The sequence below is a fragment of the Conger conger genome, chromosome 14, assembly GCF_963514075.1.
Source record: "Conger conger chromosome 14, fConCon1.1, whole genome shotgun sequence".
NCBI classification, from domain to species: domain Eukaryota; kingdom Metazoa; phylum Chordata; class Actinopteri; order Anguilliformes; family Congridae; genus Conger; species Conger conger.
The window spans coordinates 21,862,542-21,885,623 of NC_083773.1; the positions used below are offsets into that span (position 1 = coordinate 21,862,542).

The 23,082-nt window shown below is 43.5% G+C and overlaps 2 protein-coding genes across 4 annotated transcripts; both read right to left on the reverse strand.

Moving 5' to 3' along the window:
- Nucleotides 1-508: 508 nt before the first annotated feature.
- Nucleotides 509-10,302, reverse strand: atxn7l2a (ataxin 7-like 2a). 3 transcript variants are annotated; one of them, XM_061218869.1, is made up of 11 exons: nucleotides 10,285-10,302; nucleotides 9,154-9,340; nucleotides 7,743-7,814; nucleotides 5,950-6,232; nucleotides 5,308-5,546; nucleotides 4,732-4,814; nucleotides 3,302-3,516; nucleotides 2,983-3,151; nucleotides 2,402-2,523; nucleotides 1,309-2,107; nucleotides 509-775 (listed from the first exon to the last, which is right to left on the reverse strand). In XM_061218869.1, exons 2-11 carry the CDS (start codon nucleotides 9,281-9,283, stop codon nucleotides 758-760), a joined length of 2,130 nt encoding a protein of 709 aa, XP_061074853.1. In that variant the 5' UTR covers nucleotides 9,284-9,340; nucleotides 10,285-10,302; the 3' UTR covers nucleotides 509-757. The 3 variants fall into 3 exon arrangements, with proteins under 3 accessions (XP_061074853.1, XP_061074852.1, XP_061074851.1); XM_061218868.1 differs by having other exon boundaries at nucleotides 10,281-10,298; XM_061218867.1 differs by lacking the exon at nucleotides 10,285-10,302 and having other exon boundaries at nucleotides 9,154-9,788.
- Nucleotides 10,303-11,028: 726 nt separating this feature from the next.
- sypl2a (synaptophysin-like 2a) lies at nucleotides 11,029-22,690 on the reverse strand. The gene is made up of 6 exons (XM_061218874.1): nucleotides 22,389-22,690; nucleotides 22,183-22,257; nucleotides 17,530-17,648; nucleotides 16,908-17,109; nucleotides 14,180-14,365; nucleotides 11,029-13,092 (listed from the first exon to the last, which is right to left on the reverse strand). The coding sequence occupies exons 1-6, from the start codon at nucleotides 22,404-22,406 to the stop codon at nucleotides 12,970-12,972; spliced, it is 723 nt and encodes a 240-aa protein (XP_061074858.1). The 5' UTR covers nucleotides 22,407-22,690; the 3' UTR covers nucleotides 11,029-12,969.
- Nucleotides 22,691-23,082: the final 392 nt, after the last annotated feature.

Sequence of the window (23,082 nt, forward strand, 5' to 3'; positions counted from 1 at the left end):
GCTACACTCGTACTTGATGAGAGAGACATCTATTGGTGACTTTACTAGGGATGCAGGCTACTTCAGATAGCCTATTGGAGTTTCAGAGACACCGTAATCTAGAGAGCCATTGTTTTAATTCGCGTTTATACGCAGGGAGTAGTCTTGGCTTTAAATGCAGCCCAATTACACGATCAATGAAACCGTGTCAACATATACAAATGTAAATATATCGTAGATTATCTCGTTTGATGATGCATTCAGTTTGGCATGTTCTCAAAGATCTATAGGGGTGTTCCCGAACAAAGATTTGTATTATTATTTTGCCCATATTCTACAATTTACAATCTTGCAATTTACTCCCAAATTTCAACACGATCTAAGGCACTCTTGACAGGCACCCTCCCATTCCAGTTTATGTAATTTGCCTGGTTTGTATAGGCACTTCTATGTGTGTTCAGCCATTTGTTTTTGACAGGCAGAGCGCAGAAACACTAGTATGGACAGAATGAGAAGACTGACTACTTCAGACATTGAGGATATTTTAATCCATTTTCATATATCAATTCATTTTTTTTCTGTTTAGCAGCATCAGAGGTAGTTCTTGAGGTATTTTAAATTTTCAAACACAGGTAGTCACACATCCATTTTGTCACACACACACACACACACACGACATTCAGGCGTAAACACATTTCTGCTGTCCCGCACACCCCCCGGTCAGTGGCAGCAGACCACTGCAGGCTTCTCCTCCTGGTGTCTTATAAGGCAGGCACTCTTAGTGGTGCAGTTTTGGCTGTTAAGATAAAAAAGGAAACAGACATTTTGTTAGTCACTTCAGTCTTCACACAGGAGAACATTAGGTAACAGCAAGCAGCCCATACCCTTAACCTAAACTTATCTCTCTTCAAAGGAATTTAATCTGAATTTACCATTTATTTTAGTTTGATTAATAAAATGATTCATGAGGGAAATGTTCTAAGAAGACTAAATGTTTTAGTGTCTCTGTGTTACACTAAAAGAAAAGAAAAATGGGAGATTAAAAACACAAACAGTATCTTCACCCGAGGGCCATTGTTCTTACTCAGTAAATTATAATATTGTGTGTACGTAATAAAGATATAGGCCAGGGGTGTCCAATCTTCTCCATCAAGAGCCGATGTGGACAAACATTTTTGTTTAAGTTCAGTACAGCAGGGGGGTATTTCACAAAGCAGCATTACTGAGGCAGGATAACTACGCTATACCGAGTAAAGCCCGGAACAGCTCTTTTTACTTCAGTCCATGTTCCAGATTATTAATATGCGCCTGTCCTCCCAGCGAACCTACCTTCTGCGTGCTGAGCTTTTTCTCCAGGCCTGTGGAGAGGCCCCCCCCAATGCCATCCTTCTTCCAGGAGAAGAACCCGGAGGGAGAGGAGGAAGGTAGCCTGTGAATCTTTTGGGGCGAGGGCCCGCTGCCCTCGCACTTCCTGCCCTTGTGGTCGTAGCCCACGGCCTTGCTGTGCACCCCGGAGGCGGGGTCAGGGGAATGACGGACAGGAGGGGGGGCGCGTTTGAACAGCCCAGGGGAGGGCGAGCGAGGCTGGGCCTGGGGCCGTGGTTTGTGTCCAGGCGAGAGAGAGCCGTTGATTGGTCCGTGAGGGGAAGGAGCTGTCCTGCCCGAAACGGGCGGCCGTCCCGGTGGAACAGGGGCACCCGAGGAGCGCTCGGGGCTGGGCGAGTCGTCCTCCTGAGGGGACGCCCTCCTCTTGCGGGACGCTGTGGCGGCTTGCTCCGCCTGGCGGAGGCGCAGCTGCTGCTTGCTGGGACGGCCCACAGGGTTACGGGGGCGGCCCGCGCCCGAGGGGGAGGGGCTATGGCCGGGGACGGGGGAGGTGATTGGCCGGCCACCGCCTGTGCTTTCGGAAGGGCCGCACCCAGTCCCGGGGCTGGGGGAGCAGTTCTGCGGCCGCACCTCTTTCCCCGCCCCGTTGGAGGAGGAAGTCCTAAAGGAGGAGGAGCTGTGACTGCCCGCCCCTCTGGCAGTGCTGGCTGTGGAATGCTGGGAGTTGTAGTCAGTGGTGGCAGTGACTGAGGGCCGGACTGATGTGCGCTGGGACTTGACGTCTGTTGCTTGTGCCATTTTCCTACAAGGGCACATAATTAATCAGTAACATTAGCTACCGTCAGTGCGCCGACCTCAGTCGCTGACTAATATGACAGTGTTATGGTTTCAGTTCATATGAAGGATTCTCAAATCTGGCCCTCAAGGTCAGAAGTACTGCTGGTTCTCTTCTGCCTGATAATCCATAGTCCAAGAACATCAAAGATTAGCCTGGCAGCACGTCAAATCAGTCCCCGATTAGAGGGGAGGAATGAAAACCAGCAGTGCTCCTGGCCCTGAAAACCAGACTGGTTCATGTAGAGAGGAGGCAGCTCACCTCCACAGGTGGGCATTGAGGTGGTGCTCCACCATGGAGCTCAGAGCAGACCGTAGGTGGTGTAGCCGTCGGTCAAAGGTGAAAACGCTGCGGCCAATAGAGTGGCTCCCAAAGGAACAGTGCTGTCGGGGAGAGAGAAGGTCATATATAAACACCTCTACTTAAGTCAACTTAAGGACAGCTAAAATGGTGTCAATAAATGAGGAGCAATTGATGCATTAGTATATCAGTTGTATATCATGTATATCAGCACACGAGGTTCCAAACATGAGTCATTCTGTGAAGAATCAACCACAGGTGTGGGGGTGACCACTCCAAATTTGCTCAAACTGTGTAAATTGTTATTTATACATTCAACAGAGGGGGAGGGGCGCCCTAAAAGTCACTTGCAAGTGTAAATTGGGGTTTGTCGATTTTGGAGCGCATTCTGGGGGTCTTAACACCTTCAGATCTTAAAATTTTTTTGTAAGCAGCACTGGCACAGGTTGTCCCCTAGTGGCCGTGGTTGTGCCTTAGTATCACTAAGTTGGCTGAGCTGGTAATGAAAAGCCTTGTGATGGACAGTTGGTGTGTTGTCATACCGCCAGCGGTTTTGGATGCACAGGGGTGGAGTGCCATTCGGGGGGCTCCTCCGGTCCCTCCCCTTCGCTGTCTTCACTCGAGAGTCGACTCTGGGTGGGAGGGGAAAGAGGCGGGGCTTTGGGGCGAACCCTCTCCTCCTCAGGGGCGCTCTCAGAGGATGTCCTGGACCTGCCATTGGACAAAACCAAACCCATCAGAGAGGCTGGAACTGCTTCCACTGGACGAAACCAACACATCGAAGAGACCTGTTGCCATGGAGACAAACCAACAAATTAGACAAGTGGGATTTAAAAGGCAAGCACCACTTTGTGACCGCACCTGAATACTGTGCTTCTCCCAAGTTCCCTCCTGCAGTGCGGTGGTCCTGTTTTGTCCCCAGAGGGCTCAGGGGCGGGCAGGCTGGGCTCCGCCCCCTCCCGGGATTGGCCGGAACACTCGCCACCGGTCTTGGACCCAGTTTTCAGCTCCGCCACCAGCTGGTCAAAGTTCTTACTCCTCCCCAGAACCTTGCGCCGCTGATGAATGGAGTGGATCTGAGGAGGGAGGATCAGGTGAGTTAAGCCTGTCCTACAGCAAACAAACTGGGTCAAATATGTCATCGTTTTGGACTCAAATGTGTTTCTATGCTTTACTGAGCTTGTCTAGTGTATTGGAACCTATGAAATAATCTCAAAAAGTCCATACTCCATCTTCTGGTCCCCAGGTTGGCTCAACTGCACCAGGCAGGATCAATTGAGAACAGAAATGTATTTGAATATGAAACGATTATGTATTTGACATATAGTTCCATGACTGCCAATGGCCTAAAACACAGGAACGCTGCCTAAACCAGCTTGTGTGTTCCACTGCTCGTGGGAGCAGCACACAGAGTTAGTTCTGTCTTGCGGGACCTACATTTATACAGTTCCCACCATTGCTCTGGGACTGCAGCAGACTGTCTTCTGAGATTACCAGACAGTGGTGAAGTTGGGCATTTAGGGTAGGGTAGGGTAATGGTTAGGGAACCGCGCTTGCAACACCAGGGCTTCCAGTTAAATCCCCAGGAGGAGGACATACAAGTATAAAGTAGTTATTGAATTGCTTCAGTAAAATTATCCAGCTGTGTAAAAGGATTTTTATGTAAAATGCAAGCTGTGTACAGTAAGTCACCCCAGAAAATAGAATCTACTCAAACAAAACACACCATGTAAGAGGTGACTTTGGCCTTGTTCGCCCTTTTGCATTATGTTTCCTGTAAGTGAATAGTGGTACCACTTCCTGTTTGCACTCAGCCTCAGTTTCCTGGAGCCAGAGGGACCTGCTCACCCAGGTTATCTCCAGGTCATGCGCAGTTGACTTCCATTTCATTAACAAAAGGAACCCAGCACTGGAAATCATGACAGTTCCAACTCTTACCGTAAAGTAAAACGCAGTTCTCGTACGAAAGACTACATCTAAAAACCTGTACACGGATAGTGTTTCCAGGGTCATAAATGCTCATTATTGCTAAGGAACAGGTAGCCATCTCATTTTCTTTGGTTCTACTTATTTGTGGCTGGTTTGTGTACATAAAGCAATATAAACAGTTCTCTACATTGTACCCATTTTAGGAGCATTTGCTCATGGAAATAGATGTTTAAACTGGATAAATAATTTAGGAGCACATCTACTAATTATGATGCTGTAGAGCCCTTATAAACCCGATGACAAACCCATGCAGCTGAAACGCTGTGAGCTAGGAGGCGGAGAGAGAGGAGGGGTGATTTTACATTGCACGTCAGCAGCCTGGTACACAGCATCTTCCGCTCTGGGTCCAGCACTCCACAGTGCTTGTCCAGATCACATTCTTTCCCTGAGAGAAAGAAGGCGAGACAAGGGTTTCATTCACACTGCAGGTCTGTGAGGTGCCTGACTGCACTGTGGTGTATGTCTTCCCATTTAACCATTACATTGCATTTTATTTGGCAAAGTGACGTACAAATAGTGCATATCAAGGCTATACAATAAACAACCAGACATGTTAGATAAGGTAAAATGAAAACACAAGAGGCCTTGTGAAATGCTTCCCGAAATTTTTTTTTTTTTTTTAAATATATATATATATATCGGAAGCCTCAGTTGTTTACTGCCGTGACTGGAGTGATTACAGAAAGAGACTAAAGTTAGCCTAGACGCCCATGGTGGCACTTATTCTTATTACGCAAAAAGGAAAAAAAAAAAGAAAGAAAAACCTAGATTTCATATCTTGCAGCCTTAATATGCGTTATGCAACCCACAGCTGAGAGAACATCCACAGCACAGCAGGGAAAGACTGGTCACCCCTGGGCAGTAAGGAAGCTACTTACTGGACACTTTCTTGTAGGTTCTGGGCCCGCGGAGGGGGGGCATGAGGTTGGGGGAACGCCCTGGCTCCCCCCTCCGCAGGACAGGTTTCTCCGCTGGGGGAGTCATGCTGGGCAGGGTGGCCCCGTGGGGCCAGGGGGGGTCCCTGAGGCTGGGGGCCGGGGGCGAGTCTGAAGGAGGGGGCTTCTTGATATTGCAGTTGGGAGGGCCTGCCTGGGACACCCTGTCTGAAGGGGAGAAACTGGGTGGAGAAGGGAGAGAGTAGAGACAAGAAGGTTATAATTAGGTCCAGAATGTGCTTCCCTTAAAATTCTATCAGTTTTAAGAGATGAATCTGCAAATCAGCACTCAAAATTGTATTTAAAGGACAATTTTACTGGAATGTGTTCTGACATAACTATACCACTGCATGGCAGCAACATTGCGAGAACGTTCGGTGTTAGCTGTGTGGGGAACAGTCACTGCCTGTGAGCAACTGCCACTTTCAGAGGTGTAGGCTTCAATAGGGCACAAACCGATGCATTAAATCACTTTATTTCCAGCGCCATTTGACTTCCCAAGAACCCAGTAAATCAAAGGAATTTTTGAGTTACAACCTTTTCCCAGCACGAAATGCCTGCAGCTAACCCCGGCCAGCTCCTTACCCAGCTGCCAGCTCCTGGGTCTTGGCGTGCCGGTGGTGAGGTGCTGTCTGGGGGGTCTGCGACGGGCCACAGGGGGGTCCCGCTCCCTGGGGCCTGCCGTGGGCAGACGGTAGGCGGGGCCGCTGTAGGAGGCCGGAGGGGGAGGTGTGCAGTTTGCAGAGGGTCCTGTGCCGTCTCTCGCAGTGCTTCTGGAAGGCCTGGGGTTTCACCACCTGTCCGCAGTGGCTGCACACCACCAGGTAGAAATCATCCTGCGCCGGACAGTGTCCGAACACCCACATATCTGCAGGAGCACAGCCGTGAGGGAGAGAATGTGTGGTTATCCAGTGCCGGGAGCATTCCCTGCACATTCCCGAGATGTAAAGGGATGTGCAGGATTTGTGTTTCAATTAAACTCCACTACTTATCGTCATCATTGCCCCGCTGGCACACAGATTTCTGAAGATTGTAAGTGACATGACCTTCCTGTTGGCTGGAGATTCTCCTGTACTTACATACAAAATTAATGGTCTAAATAGATGACAAATGCACAGATAGAGTGATGTGATTAAGAAGCGATCTGCACTAGGATAGTAGAACAGCAGGCACTCTGGGAAGTGGGAGCTCATGTAAAGAGTCAGGAGCAACGATGTAAAGAGGGAGTTCACAGGACGGGGTCTCAACCGAGGACACGCAACCCATCACCCAGAACCGCTGCCGCTTTGCCTAAACCAGAAATGAACACGTGCAGGCACCATCTCCTCCAGGGTGGCGACAGATCATTCAGCGAAAGCTATGGAGGCTGTATGAGAGATGTGCCAGAGCTTGATCTATGTGGCCCGAGTTGTGCCCACAGACTGCATGCGGATGTGCAGATACCAAGGAAATGCAGAAGGCTGTTGTCTCTCACACAGCTGCTCCAGCAGACAGTCTGGTGCTCCCCAGTCAGGGATGAGGCACACACACAGAGCAGGGCCAGCTGATGTGGGGCCCATTCAATGTACAAAATCCCCTTTCTGACCCCCTCGGCATAAGGACCATTACGGGCCTTTTAAGTACTGGAAGAATCTGCATAAACTCACTGTCCCATATTAACCTCATTACAAACAGCCTTGTTTGACCTAAAGGAGCAGGCAACATTCCTAGCATTTGTGCTGAACATCAACAACGTCATAAGAAAATAATAAAATGCATGTGTAAACAAAATAATACTTTCAAAGAGAACAACTGCGTTTGTTCCATTTCTCATGTTGCCCTTTGTTGGTCATACAATACAATGGACACTTATATGGAGCTCAGTGAGGAAAAAAAGAATGAACTAAAAGCACAAATGAAGGCAGAAAATTGTAGCTGCACCTGTAAGATGGCGGGAATTTAGAAAGGGTAGCATAAAAGCTCTCCCAGTACCAGGCTGATGACACATCTGTTTGTGAGACCAGTGACCAATTCTAGGTCTACACAGATCCACACTTAACTACACACCGAGTACAGACCTCTTCCAAAGGGACTTCTCTGTCCACATTAAAAGCAGAGTTGCAAAGACACATGCAGTGTTTTTGGGCTGCGTTTGATTTTTACAGGCCAGGTTACAGCCTGATGAGGTCAATGCCACAATCGAGCAAAAGTACTGTGTTAACCTCAGCACAACAAGCTGAGAGTTAACTTAAATCCAACAGCAAACGATTGTAGCGGTTACGCACTGGTCAAATGACATTATCCACCAATGCCTGTCTGACTCCTTACAAGAATACTTTCCTGCCACACATTGGGTTAGGTGACAGATAATCCTAGGGAAGAGTGAATGTAGCACACACCCTCCTTCTGCAGGGTCATGGTATCCATCTTTGTCTTCCCATTCTTGCTGCACTCTGCTGTGTCAGATCCAGCTGTAAAGACAACATGAACGGATTACACAATGTACAACTGTTCATCTTTGTGTACATCAGAGGTTTCTCTGAAGTGAAGCTTTGTTGTTATGAACACACACCACCATAAAAAGGCCTGCCACAATAAGCTAAATATTGTACCCAACGAGGCACTGGAATTGTCACACTCGCACCCAGACAGTCTAAAAGCACCCAATCGTTGTTCACTCAGAATTACTTGTGTGAATAGCACGCAGTTTCTAATTTACTTTTTGTTTCTCATAAACGAAACCAAATAATATCCAACAAGCTACATGCACTGAGATAAAACAGTAGGCTGATTTGGGTGTGTCACACTGTATTTCTCTAAGAAAATGTTAAATTAAAACCATCCAGACTAACAGCTACTAAACAGTATTAAAGTCTACCTGGGTAACAGCTTTAAACCGACCAGATTCTGTACAGTAAACAAAGAATGCGCGTGTTAGCTAGTTGTATTCTGAATACCAAGAATGGTGGCACAAGTTGCGGATAGCTGCCGGCAAGATTGCACCCGAATAAGGTTTCAGCAACTTTGTCGAGATATGCTTGAGTGCTTGTTTGTTTTTCAAACCAGGTAGGTAGCTTTATTTATCTGGGATCAATAGTAGCAAAATGGGAAATAAAACTTGGGGCGTGCAATTCACTTTTGGAGGGATGCCAAACAATGAGATCGACTAGCACATTCCAATCGGCATAAACATAAACCATCTCTCTCGTCTTGACACCCGTTAGGCATGGCTTGTGTGTCTTTCTATCATCCTAAGCCCCAATGCGACATACAAACATCTAAAATAGATTTTCATGAACACAAAATCTGAAACAACACGACTGTTCCTCCATAGTCGCTATATGGCTGGCAGGTAGGTAGCTACAGCAGCAATCCTGCTACCTAATGGTAATGCTACATAATCGGACTCCTCCCCCGGTTTCTGCATTCTCCATTCTCGTTAAAAGCTGGCCAGAAGTTATTTAGCTAACGTTAGCTGGCTAGCAACTCACACGTCTCTATTCTACTAGTACTAACACAACAGTCATTTGCTTCACTTTTACAAGAATATCAGAAATCCAATATAATGTTTTCTACAAATGGCATGACATTTAACAGGCTTCGTTACTTTTTAAACGCTCGCTTTACATGCACTAGGACCCGGGAGAGTTCAAAAACTCGGGTCGGAATACCCATCCAGCACTAGGACCCAGCGGGTCCTTTGTTTGGGTTATATGGTAAGGATGCAGTACGTTTCCGCGAAAATAAAACGCAACTGGACCCCAGTTCGACTTGTAATATCGCATTGTTCATGCCGAAATCATCACTTACCATCCGACACGAAAACATTTGTTCTTTCTACCCAGGAACTCCAGCTTTGGCCCACGAAATCATCGAGACTGGGGACCCGCCGATCCAGGGCAGCCATTACTGCTACTGCGCGTTCACGCACCGCCATCATCACTGCGCGAGCACGACCCTTACGTCATCTATCGCGTTCCCGCCAGTGAAGGATTACCTGCGTGCGCAGGCACAAGGAGGAGATTGGTGGGGAGCCTTATACGCTTGATGGTGGAAGCGCGAAGTCGTTGTCGAGCAAGAGTCCACATATGGAAACCACACATTGGTTTTTCGGTAGATACGTATTGTTCTCGCAGTTTTATCCATTAAACGTCCAACTGTAACACAGGGAACTGGTAGGAACATGTGAATACTACCTCAGGTTAATTTACTGTCAAACAGAGTACCTTCTTCAATACTGGCAGTTTCTGAGTCGGCTGGTAGTTTTTAAAGTGGGTAAAAGGCCCAGTCCTCTTTTAGAGACGTTTATGCTAACTTACTGTGCTGGACATATCTTAGTTGCGTGTTTCCCACAATCTCTCTAAATCAGGGATACAGATTCTAAATCACATCTGCCCCACTAGGTGAGTACTACCATGCGCCACTACCTGATAGCTAATTGACTGACTGATGCCACCATTAACACACCAGGTTTCCAAGGTTTAAATCTGCCCTGATTAGAGGCCAAGAAAAAACCTGCAGTGTGACTAGCCTCCAGAGGCAGATTTGAGCATCCCTACTCGAAGCTGGATGATCCTCACCCATGGTGAAATTGAAAACATTTCACCATATTGTTGCTGCCAATTCAAGGTTCTGGTAGGTAGCTTGAGGCGGTTGAATCAAATGGTCTACAATTAACTACCGCCTGGTAGAATAGGGCAAAACCTACAAACCAGTAAAAAGCAATTTAATGGTATATTATTGAATGATCAAAACTGGCATTCAGCAAAGGTTAGAAATAAATACTGAAATGAAGTGTGTCAATATGAATCCATTAATTTCATTCATGTGGTAACTAAATCATAGGCACCGGTAACAATGGTGTTCAAACCGCAAGCAAATCTCAAAAAATAAAAACAAGCAAACCATATACATTTCAGGATACAAATTGAGTATACCAACTCTGATGGCAGCAGCAGGATGATCTGCTCAGATCCAACCTAACCATAACCTCAAAGTATTCAACTGCTACATTTTATCATAAAATCCTGCTGCTGGTTAGTGCAGGGAATTGATCTGATCTGTTGTGAGGGGCAGGTGGTGCCAGTGGAGCTGGGGGACAAGAAACAAGAACAATTTACTCTACGGACATGCATTTGCAGGCCAGATATGCAATACTGCCATCCCGTGGCTTTGATAGGGATTGCCAAGTCTGCCCAGGTCTAAAATGGTAAATGGCAGGCATTTATATAGCGCCTTTATCCAAAGCACTGTACAATTGATGCTTCTCCATTCACCCATTCATACACACACTCACACACATGGCGATTGGCTGCCATGCAAGGCCCCGACCAGCTGGTCAGCATTTGGGGGTTAGGTGTCTTGCTCAGGGACATTATTTCGACACAGCCTGGGCAGGGGATCGAACTGGCAACCCTCCGACTGTCAGACGACTGCTCTTACGGCCTGAGCCATGTCGCCCCCAGGTCTATAAAAAAAACCCCACAGCCAAGCAGCTTTTCATTTCATATTTTACAATACAGCTTGTGCGCTGATTTTGTTCATACTTTTGTTTTGCCCACCATATTAGAGAATGCAAATAACAGTCAGTCCCAAAAGCCCCATCTGATCCAGAGGAAAACCCTTAAAATAAAACTTCTGTAATTCCGTTTCCTGTTTGCATTACAAATGGATGGGAAATCGAAATGAACCGCATCTGCCTTTTATTAAGTGCAATACAGAATGATACAATCAGTGACTTCACTAGAACAGTGCTCACTTTGAAACAGTCTAAAGCAGGGGTCTCAAACTCCAGTCCTGGAGGGCTGCAGTCTCTGCTGGCTTTTCAGATTTCTGGATTTCCTATTTGATCAGCAGCCAATTTAGGTGTTGGAGAAAAGTTGTATAGACGACTCAGCCAGTCAATGACTTAAATGCAAGAACACCCGAAAAAAGCAGTATGCAGGGGCCCTCCAGGATTTAAATTTGACGCTCCTGTTCCAAAGGATATTTAGAGACAAAAAAATAGACAAAGTGCAAAGCCAAAAATAAAACAATCAACTATGTAGGTATCTTCACCTATAGGCCTAAGACAAAATATAAAATACAACAGAATTTACCAGACATTTTATGATTAATTAATTGAATGTAAAGTCAGCCTTGCTTGCAGTATGTAAGGTACATGAAAAAAATGTTCCCTGGGTTTACCTTTTTTTACATTTTTTTATTTTTATACATTCTTCACTTCCCCACACTAAAAATAGTTTAAGAGGTCCAAAATAAATCCATATTACAACAACTTTAAGGCACATTACTGAAAGTTTCACAACATGCAACATATACTGTAGGATAGAGGAAAACATAACCAGTTATTTTTACATTCTAAAAATACAGCTGGACGATACAAGACCAGCACATTGTTTGAATCACTATATACGGCATTACAAAAGTGTTCCGTTTGTGATTTCTTCAATTCTAAAATAATTCATATTTAATTAAATGGATCTAAACCGAAGAACTTTAAAATTAAGAATTAGAATTAAGAATTTTTTTTAGTTCTGTGTAAATTGCACTGTGGTTAATCTTGTATTTTGGCACCATCAGCCAGTTCAACACATTGAGTTTGCCCTTGCCATTTTGATTTCCTTATCTCTGGATAACATTAAATCAGCTGGTCCTCAGGCACTTCCTCACAAACATCAGCCATGGAAGCACAGGAAGAGAGCGAGAATAAAACGCAGTCCTTTAGGAAAAACAAAACTGCGTCCAGTCATCAAATTCTGATTCCTCGCTGACCAGAGAAATTAGCCATGTAAAACAATGGTGTAAGATTATGAATAATGTTTTCCCCAGTAGATCATATCTCCAACTTTGGACTCTTTTTCCAAAAATAGTACAAAAGACAAGCCATTTTAGTGTTAAGATGGAAGCAGGCAATGTGCATTTCATCCATACAAACCCAAAATAAAAACTTTCATTTGAATGGAATTATGTCACTAGATTAGATTGTCTAGAGCAGGAAATCAAAGCTCAAATCACTGGCATTCTTTGGTGATTCAACCACTTACAAAACAATTATTTGGTGATGCAGTCTCTTCTTTAACAAAAAACAGCTTTTATTTTGGATACTATAAATTAATTCTCAAAAACATACTTTCCCCTAAAGTAAAAAAAGAACGCCTTATGCATACTTCTAACAGGCTAGCCTATATGCCACTGAAGCATATGCTGACTGTTTTGATGCTGTAAAATTATTGATTTTTGGGGGAACATTTAACAGAAGTATACGGACAAGTTTAGTTTCAACAGTTTTGGTGAGAAAGGCATGAAATGAAACTAGATATTCAATGAAAAAGACAAATTGTGTGGGATCTTACGACAGTAGCATTTCTGTTTTAAGCAGAGATCTCATCCAGTAAGCTCATGAAACATGTGCACCCACCCCTCCCCTTTGCCCAAAGGTTTGAGGTTTGCACACCATAGCCTGAGCTGAAACTCTGCCAACTGCACTGCAGTTGTGTTGAAAATATCAATACGAAATCATTGATTCTTTTTCCACTGTACTCCCCTGTGTGTGTGTGTGTGTGTGTGTGTGTGTGTGTGTGTGTGTGTGTGAGAGACGGAGTGAGGATGGTTAACTAAATCTAGTTACTGCGGTCCCGTTTCATCGGTTACAGCTGCAGATGCATGGTCTGGCTTGTGGAAAGGGGTCTCTTTGTAAATGAACCAGCAGTTACTACCCCACAAGATGAGGTTGAGAAATCCAGAAATCTGCAATGAAAAAACAAGTTAAAATTGTTAAATGGCTATACACAGTGTGTGTATATATTATATATAAAAATAACAGCAGCATTCTAGTCAGCCCCAAACAGTAAAGATTTTTCAGGCAGGGTTCTAGACCTATCTATTTTAAATCTATTTTACATTTTCACCACATTATTCTTATTTAGTAAAATTACATTGCATGGATTTAACAGACACTCATATTCAGAGCGCAGTACACATAATGACAGTGTCCTACATGCGAACCAAACCTCCAACCGTTTTGTTACAAGCTCAGTTTTGTGATTGCATCTACCTGGACACAGGAATCAAGTTTGGTTGTCCAGGACATTTCCTGCACTAGTGCAGTTGTTAGCAATATCCTGATACTGTGAGACTGGGCAGTACATGACATCATGTGGTCCAGGTGGAGAGAAACTATGATTTTACTGTAATTAATACATCAGTCCAAGATTGTGGGAAATGCTGTGGGGGAAGGCTGTGCAGCCCTGCTCCTGGAGATCTACCATCCAATTAGCAGCTCAATGAGATCTCTAGCTGTTTGTTTGAGTGGAAACCTACAGGATGGTACATCTCCAGGAACAGGGTGGTGTAGCCCAGCTGTACAGACTTGCACACTGGATCAGGTACGGTCCAGACATTATTTTCTATGGTCTGAGGGTGGGCGCACAATATACGATTTTCTCCCGGGTCACTACGTTGTGAGCCCAGATGGCCTCTCGCACTTTGTGAGCTGCAATTGGATGATATCATAGACTATACAGGCTCCCGACCAGATCACAAAAACCACCTCCTGATTTGTCAATGGGAATCGAAAGATAAAATCTGCTCACAGGACTGCTCACACCTGACAAATTCAAGCCGATCGTGACCAATCTTTTGTCATGTCAAAAAGAAGAATTGGGTGCCCATAAGCCAGTCGGATCGGGTCGCAACGGTATTTCACACCTAGGGAGTAGCGACATTAAGACCCATTGTTTTCCTTACGATTTGGTCCCGATCTAAACAGAAGAAATGGGGGAGCTTGCTGGAAGGGGGGAGTGGAGATGCAGAGTCTCTCGTGCGATGGACATACCACAGAAGCATTGAGGCGGCCCATGGCGGGGAAGCGGTCTGGACTGCACTTGTCTTTCACACACAAATTGATGTTGTTCACAATGGTTTGAGGGTTTGTCATCGCCTTGACGTCGGTTAGGCCTTTGGCCCAGGCTGAAGAGGACACCAACCACAGGAAGGCGAAGGCTGCGGTTAAAAACAGGTCCTGCAGGAGAAGGGGGGGGGGGGATTACAGAGGTTGTTCCAGAAAGCAGGACTGGCCACTCCCACTCAGCAACACACAAGTTTCTCTGGGTTTTCATGTAATGTAATGAAAGTCAGTTGTACATTGTATTCATTCACTTGAACCCTTGTAGAATAATCCGATAAATGTACCAAGTAGCAATACTGCAGTGTTGGCAACTAGAACAGCATGAATAGTAAAATAATTAAAAAGACTTAAGCGTACACTTGTGCTCCTTGAGGTATTTCTGTGAAAGGACTTCTTTAATATGAATTTTATGCCAGGATTTTTTCCTCCATTGTTGTACATACAGTTGTGTTCAAAATAATAGTGTGTTTAAAAAAGCTCAAAATCCTTATAATAGTTTTTATTTCGATGCATTGGGAACACTGCACATTATATCCTAAATCAAAATATGAAGAAAAATGTGTCAATTTTTTAATTACTTCACAGAAAATTAAGAAAAATGAATATTGGGCTGTTCAAAAAAATAGCAGTGTCTGCATTTTTCTTTACAAACTCAAATATTTACTGTATTAACTGAAATCTTCAGGATTTAGCATTCCTGTGAATCACTAAACTAATATTTGGTTGTATAACCATGGTTTCCAACACCTAAACATTCCTCAATTCCTCTGCATTTCTTGGTTTTGCCTCAGAAACAGCATTTTTTATGTCACCCCACAAGTTTTCAATCGGATTAAGGTCCAGGGATTGGGCTGGCCACTCCATAACTTTAATTTTGTTGGTCTGGAACCAAGATGCTGCTCACTTACTGGTGTGTTTGGGGTTGTTGTCTTGTTGAAACACCCATTTCAAGGGCATTTCCTCTTCGGCATAAGGCAACATGACCTCTTCAAGTATTTTGATATAGGCAAACTGATCCATGATCCCTTGTATGCGATAAATAGGCCCGACACCATAGTAAGAGAAACATCCCCATATCACCCATATCATCCCCACCACCATGCTTCACTATCTTCAGAGTGTACTGTGGCTTGAATTCAGTGTAATTCAGTGTTTGGCGGTCGTCTGACAAACTGCCTGCGTCCCTTGGACCCAAAAAGAACAATCTTACTTTCATCAGTCCACAAAATGTTTCTCCATTTCTCTTTAGGCCAGTTGATGTGTTCTTTGGCAAATTGTATCCTCTTCAGCACGTGTCTTTTTTTTTTTTTTTTTTTTTAACAGTGGGACTTTGCGGGGGCTTCTTGCCGATAGATTAGCTTCACACAGGCGTCTTCTAATTGTCACAGTACTCACCGGTAACTTCAGACACCCTGGAGCTGATCATTGGCTGAGTCTTTGCCATTCTGGCTATTCTTCGATCCATTTGAATGGTAGTCTTTCGTTTTCTTCCACGTCTCTCTGGTTTTGCTTTCCATTTTAAAGCATTGGAGATCATTTTAGCCGAGCAGCCTATTATTTTCTGCACTTCTTTATACGTTTTTCCCTCTCCAATCAACGTTTTAATCAAAGTACGCTGTTCTTTTGAACAATGTCTGGAACGACCCATTTTTCTCAGGTTTTCAGAGAGAAATGCATGCAAACATGTGCTGGCTTCATCCTTAAATAAGGGCCACCTGATTCACACCTGTTTTTTCACAGAATGAATGACCTCACTAATTGAACTCCACACTGCTATTATTTTGAACACGCCTCTTTCAATTAATTATTCAATTACACAGACTCAGGAGCATGTGTATCATGAATGTTGGGTCTGTTGGTTTTCTATGACTCTACTACACCTACTGGTAAATTATTTGCCATGTAGTAATATATTTTCTACCAAAAACAGTGATTGAGCTGGTAAGTCATGTTGGACTGCTATTATTTTGAACACAACTGTACACCCAGGCTCCTTGGCATCTCTCTGAGAGAATGAAGCCTGATTTATTGGGTCAATGTGGACTCCAGCCTAAACTTCATACATAACAATATGTTGATGTACTTGAGCAGCAAACACTCAGATGAATTATGAACGACATTGGGTCTTCCTAGTTCCAGGACATTTAGTTTTACTCTGGAAGAAATTGAAAGCTTTTACTTCAAGTTTGAAAACCTATACAATCAGTCACGCTACTTCCAGGTCTAGCCACCTCTATAAGAATAGAAAATCAGGATTGTAGATCTCTCTGATCCAATCCAGTGCAGAAAGCTACTTGATGTACTTGGTGTGAATGAAAATGTTAACATCTCTCATTGGTTTTTAAATTTGTATTTTTTGCGTTGTTGCACTCTTATCGACGGAAAAGAACAGTGCTTTTCCAAATCCCTCCTATATATTATGAAAATGGAGGTTCGGTGGAGACATTACAACTGTAGATCAGGGTTGTCCAATCTTAATCTGTGCAGGGCTGGTGTGGGTGCCTGTGTTTTTGTTTTAGCACAGCACAGTGACACCTGATTCAGCCAATTAACTAGTCGTGGTCTGCAATGGAGACCTTGGTTGAGGATCGTGTGTCAGAGCTGGGCTGAAACAGCCCTTTGGGGACAGGACTGGACACGCCTACGGCTGACTCACAATCACAGGGCCTCGTGTGGTCTCCCGGTACACGTGCTGGAACCCCAGGTACAGCACCAGAGTGGCCGTGCAGTACAGGAACCCAAAAACCCCAACGCACACGAAGAACTCGGCCGAGGAGGAGTAGTCATTCTGCAGGTGCATCTTCACCGAATAGCCGGGGGCTGTGCAGTTTGGGTAGTTGAACCCAGAGCCTGAAAGCCTAAAGGAGTGAAAGAAACATCAAATTCCACCAAGTTTTTACTCTTTAGTCATCATCTAGCAGTCTTTTATGCAAGAGAAAGAGATCATCTATATAGAAAGATATGGGACACATTTGAATACAAGGAGGCACTTAAAATACATAGCTGTCATTATCATGGTCATGTGCAGTGAAATGTTTGAAATGGTCAAAACAGCAGTCAGTTCTCATTAAAAATGACAGGTGTCATTACATACATACACACATATATATACATACACATACACACACATACACACATATATACACATACACACACCTTACCACACATATACATTTGTTGCCTATGGGGTCCTGCAGCACATTAGAACCGTGAATTGATATTCTGGACTTGAAAATTCAATATAATAAAACATTATATTGTATACAGCACAATCTAACCTGAAAGGGTAGCCGAAGGAGGCAGTGACTAGCTCCCCTTCCTTAGGGGAACAATGCACAGTGAAGTCGGTATACCCAGTGTATCCCCCAGTGGTGGCAAATGAGAATATGCTGAAGACCTGCAGACAGACATAGCCATGAACACATTCCTTCACAAGCATAATTTGCTCTTGCATATTCTAAACAAAAAATATTACTGGTACCGATTACTAAAATAATTCAGTCCACGGACAGCCCCCTTCTAACTGGCGGGATGAAACGCATCGTTTCCCAGCTCTTTAGGCCACTAACTCAGAGAACATCAAGAGAAAGAAGCACACCTGGATCAAATACAGAATCCGTTTTTGGATTCAAATACTTTTCTATGCTTTAGTGAGCTTGTCTGGTGTATTGTAACTTGCAGAATGTGCAAACCCCGCCTTCTGGCCCTCTTGGTTGGCTTAATTGCACCAGGCAAGATTGATTGAGCACAGAAAAGTATGATTACATATTTGACCCAGGACTGGAAGGAAATAGTCAAAGGGCCAAGCATAAAATTATGGAGTAGAATTATATGTAAAACAGCTTGAAGACACCAGTCTGTCTACTTCCTACCCTCTTACCTAGAGTTTGACTGGTTAGAACACATCACCTGTAAACAATTAGCAAATATAATTTTTTTGCTGTAGCATAGTGGTTAAGGTAAATCACTAGGACCCACAAGGTCGGTGGTTCTAATCCCGGTGTGGCCACAATAAGATCCGCACAGCCGTTGGGCCCTTGAGCAAGGCCCTTAACCCTGCATTACTCCATGGTATTGTCTCCTGCTTAGTCTAATCAACTGTACGTCACTCTGGATAAGAGCGTCTGCCAAATGCCATTAATGTAATATAATTTACATTTTGTACAAATGAAATTGGAAATGTGAACCTAGTAAAAATAGGCTCTCGCATGGATAGGTTTCTTTTTTTTTTTTTTGCCCTTGTTTTGCTTGATGCTACTACTGAAGTGAACTCCATTCTACCCTCTAAACTGAGGGTTGCTCCATCTCAGTTAAGATTGCCTTTCCTCAAACCCCCTGGACTGAGTTGAAAAATATAATTTGATAATCTGTTATTGTATCAAGTGTGTGAAACATGGGGGGTCACCTGCAGTCACTAACCACATCCTGGCTGAGGTTAGCAGCTTCTCCTCCTCCTTCCCTGCCTTCTTCCTCACAGGAAGCTCCCTGAGACCACTGCACTTTGCACATTCAAACAGGCCTTTTATAGCCTCTGATTGGTGCGAAGACTTGCTCTTCTAATTCACTGTGGTGCTTGGAAAGAACAAGCTAGTGCATGTGCTCCACAGAGCACAGGTTTCCCCGTTACGGGTGTAATGTACCATCTTGTTTACTTTGAGAGAACAGTCACGGTTTCCATGGTTATTTAAATTCCAGGCACCAAAATGTTGTTAGCTTCTTTTGCGATGTGATTGAAAGACTGAAGGGACAAGCTGACACTGTTATAAACATTCAAACAATGGCACGTACGCAGCTGAAACGTGGTCAAAACTGGTCTGAGGATCTCAGGTTCAGGTGGGCATTTGGCGTATAGTGCCTGTGGTAGCAACGTTATTACAATAATTTCTTATAGAATTTAAAAACAATCTAACTCAGGGAGTATGTGTGTTATGGTACCATATTGCATATTCTGCCTATCATCAGGGCCTAGCTTCCCTTTCTGGTACCAGGAACTGGAACATAAATGCCCCAAAACCTCCATGTAGGCAGTGGAAAAAGGCTGGATCACTTCGTTGAGGTTTGGGGTGAATTCAACTGACAGGTAAGCTTGTGGCCTGACCTGGTAATATGTAAATGTAGGTTCTTTCCCTTGGCACACAAACTGAGGATATCCACAGAAGGGAGAAAAGAATTTCACACAAAATAAAGTGGACGGAAAAAATGTATCACCTTTTTGGGGAGACAACACCAGCCTTAAACTGTAGATGAACTTATCGTGATCTGTACAGAGTTAATACGCCAGGAAAATCATGTTGCACCAGGTCAGACCAATTTGCCCCAGTTCATTGCCCCTGATTGTAATTATACAGCAATTATACAGTGGTTTAAAAAAAAAAAAAAAAAAAAAAAAAAAAAAAAAGGAATCTTCAACTTCCCTCTTTTTCCACTATGGCAACACCCTCCCTGCAAATAAACCATCTCTTTTGTACATTCCTGGCTCAATCAGCAGCACTATGCATTCTGCTTCCCACTGAATCCTTATAAAAATACAGTCACAACGGGATGAAAACAGGAAGTGTGTGTGTGAGAGGGGGAGGAAAAAAAAAAAATACAAATCAGCTGATTTCATCTGGAGAATCTGTGCTACCATTTTTGCTGACAACAGGACCACTTGCACATTAGCCCAAGCGCTCAGCACTACTTTGGGCTGAATGGAAGCCTGCCCCATGCTTATACAGAGGCACTCTGATGTTTGTTATTGGCTTTAGGCATTTTCATGGTTCATGAGTCCATGAATCCATCTTGATCAAGAGTCTTTTGAATTGAACAGTAATTATATTTTATTTCATACACAGCACGAATGAAAAGGTCTTCTTGGAAACCAAAAAAATTATATTCACATTTGTTAGCCTTACATTTCTTAAATTGTCTAAAAAAGTCTAAATTCACAAAAGTCAAGCACCTGACTGATGAATACTAATATACAGGCTAAACAAGGCTGTAACAATAAGAATACAAAATATCTGGAAAACAGCATCTGATACTAGTTATTGCATGCACCACTTTACAGCACCTTTACTGGAAACTAGCCACACCCACTGGGCAACAAAAAAGGGCATAGTGTGATTCCAGATTAAACTCCGGCCTCTAAGATAAGCACTGTAATTTATCTGGGTCTGTTTGGCACCCACGCCTTGTGTACACAGTTAACAGTCTACTGAAGTGAAATGTGTGGCGTTGACAATGGGAAACAGTCCCTACTGAGGCAAAAGTAACAGGGCCTTTGACATACTGTGTCCCCACTACATTAGGTGTGAACACTGACCAAAATATGCTTTTGGCTGTTTTTCCAGGTCACCACCATCATCTTTCAATGCATGCATGCATGAAGCACACAAAATGAGTATCTGACCTCATTTTAGCCTACATGTAGAGAACCTCTGGTTTCACTTTTGTTTTTCAACATCATCTTAGCGTTACTTAAACTTATGTGATGACCCTGCAAAACCGTGGAAGACTAGTTTCATGATTACCCGAGTTTAAGTCACTTGTGTGGATCATTTCAAATATGTTTTACTGCAAAACCTGTAGACTTTAGCAGGTGACCGGTGTTTCAATAGAATTCTCAGGCGGACTGCCACGTGTAACAGGCAGAATATTTTATGCAAATAATATGTTAATGGAATTAATTATTAACCTGGTCTGAGAGGAGATGTGGAGTTTAACGCAATAAAACAGCCCTAGTCGCTGAAGTGACGAAAGTGTGACATCCCAAGCCGTTGTGCAACAAGCCATCTAAGCAAACGGTTTGACTAATATTTGACTTCCTCTGGAATTTACAGTTGATAGTCGGAACCTATGTTCTACTCCGTTCGTGGGCAATTTAAAATAGATATATTTTTAAAAAGGGCTAGATGTGGTAGTGTGCCTTACAGAAATATCCAAGGCGGGATAATTCAGTGCGGCTTTCAACCTTAATGGCTTGGGACAGCTACGTTTATCTTATGTTATCCGTGATTTTAGGACACATTTGATAGCTGTAAATTTAAGGCCAGAGAACTCCAATCCCTTCTGAGCAACAGCTTGCGTTACAACACTGGAATTCGGAGACGTGAGTTTACGTAGGTCGTGAAATTAATAAATATGCATTTGTCTTGGGCCCTAAATTAAGATTAAGACATCATATAATGCAACACTTACAGCTGTATATGCGTAAAAAGCAGCAACAATATAATATAATGAGACACATCCATAACTGAATATATAGGGATGTTAAGGAGTAATGAATTGAAGTTAACCAAATGCTCATGTTGCACAAAAGTGACCAAAAGCGCAGCGCATCTACCCGGGTATTAAACGAGAACAATGCAACTAACGTCATAGCCAGCGAACTACAGTGAAAACCGATGGTTTAACAACAGGAAGTCGCTATTTTAATGAGCAACTGACAAGCATTATTAATTCGTATGACCATGATCTGCGTTGAGTTCAAAGCATTTTAACGCTAGATTGCATTTACCTTTACATTAAAGAGATGAAAAGGTATACCCATCTAACTTTCGATAAACGTCTTAAACATAGCTCAATTTAGTTGACCAACTAAGTTAGTTGAAAACTAGCAACGTACTGTAAACCAAATTAAAAATAGCGGTTATTTTTCTTGGCCCTCAACTTTTGTCAGAAACTAACCCGCAAAATGGGGTGTTGCCCAAGGAACCAGATAACATAGCTAGGTATGACATGTGAGCATTGCAAGCCGGATACAAACATTTAACTAGTTTGAGAGAGATCTACAATCAGTATGGAGTCAGGTTACATTAAATCCGGACAAGAAAATCCACTACGTTACCTGGGCTCCAAATTAGAAACTAGAAAAACAAGCAATCAAAACAAAATGAGCGACTTGCTGCTTAAGTTACTTGTTTGGAGCAAAAGCCATGACAGGTACTCACCCATTCTAAAACTCGTATAAATCCCAAAGGTTCTTTCAAAGGTCCCAGATCAAGCCTGAATCCGGACATAACTTGCTGAAGTGGAGGACAGAGATTACAGCAATTAACAAATTATAACTGTACCACGAGATACAACCAGTTTGTCGACCAAGTAGATGAAAAGTTGCGATAAGCTACAAATGGAAGCGTGCAAGATTGTCACCTACCTGAGGCAGTCCGGCCATTGCGCTGTTTTTAAAGATTAACGTTGACCTGATCTTCGCAAGGAGACCTTAACCCTTTTCAAATGTTACGCTGTTGAGAGAGAACTTAATATTTAAGCCTTAGTTCCGTTTGAAAATGTCTCAGTCTTTGCAGAACTTGTGAGAACTTTTGTCAAGCCCTTTTTTGACCTGACTCTACACACGTGATTCAGAACTTTTTCCTGCTGCAACTCTTAAAGAGACACGCAGTATGCGGCGGCTCAACCAATCTAACTTGAGAATTATTGAAATTCGTTTACACGTTTCATTCATCAGAAATGTAAGGGAATGCATTGCATGATATATTGCTAGCATTACTTTGTAAATCGCTCTGAACAAGCACTGGTGAATCCATGTTCCTTAAATCACGGTCCTCCAGGGCTGAGAACTGGTAGTTTTCCATTCTCCTTTCACCTGGGCGTCAGTCTGGCCATCAGTAGCACTAATTGTTTAGTTAATTGCCTGGGAGGAAAGAAAACTGGGTGATGATTTGAATTTGAGTGCCATATTTGATGATCCCTGTGATCCATAATTGAAATCTCGAAGTAGGCTATATTTATATGATTAATCCTGCTACTCTTATAACAAATATACATTTTCCTAGGTGTTTGTAGCAAAGCTATGGATAATTGTTTCCCTGTATCAAGTGAATACATAG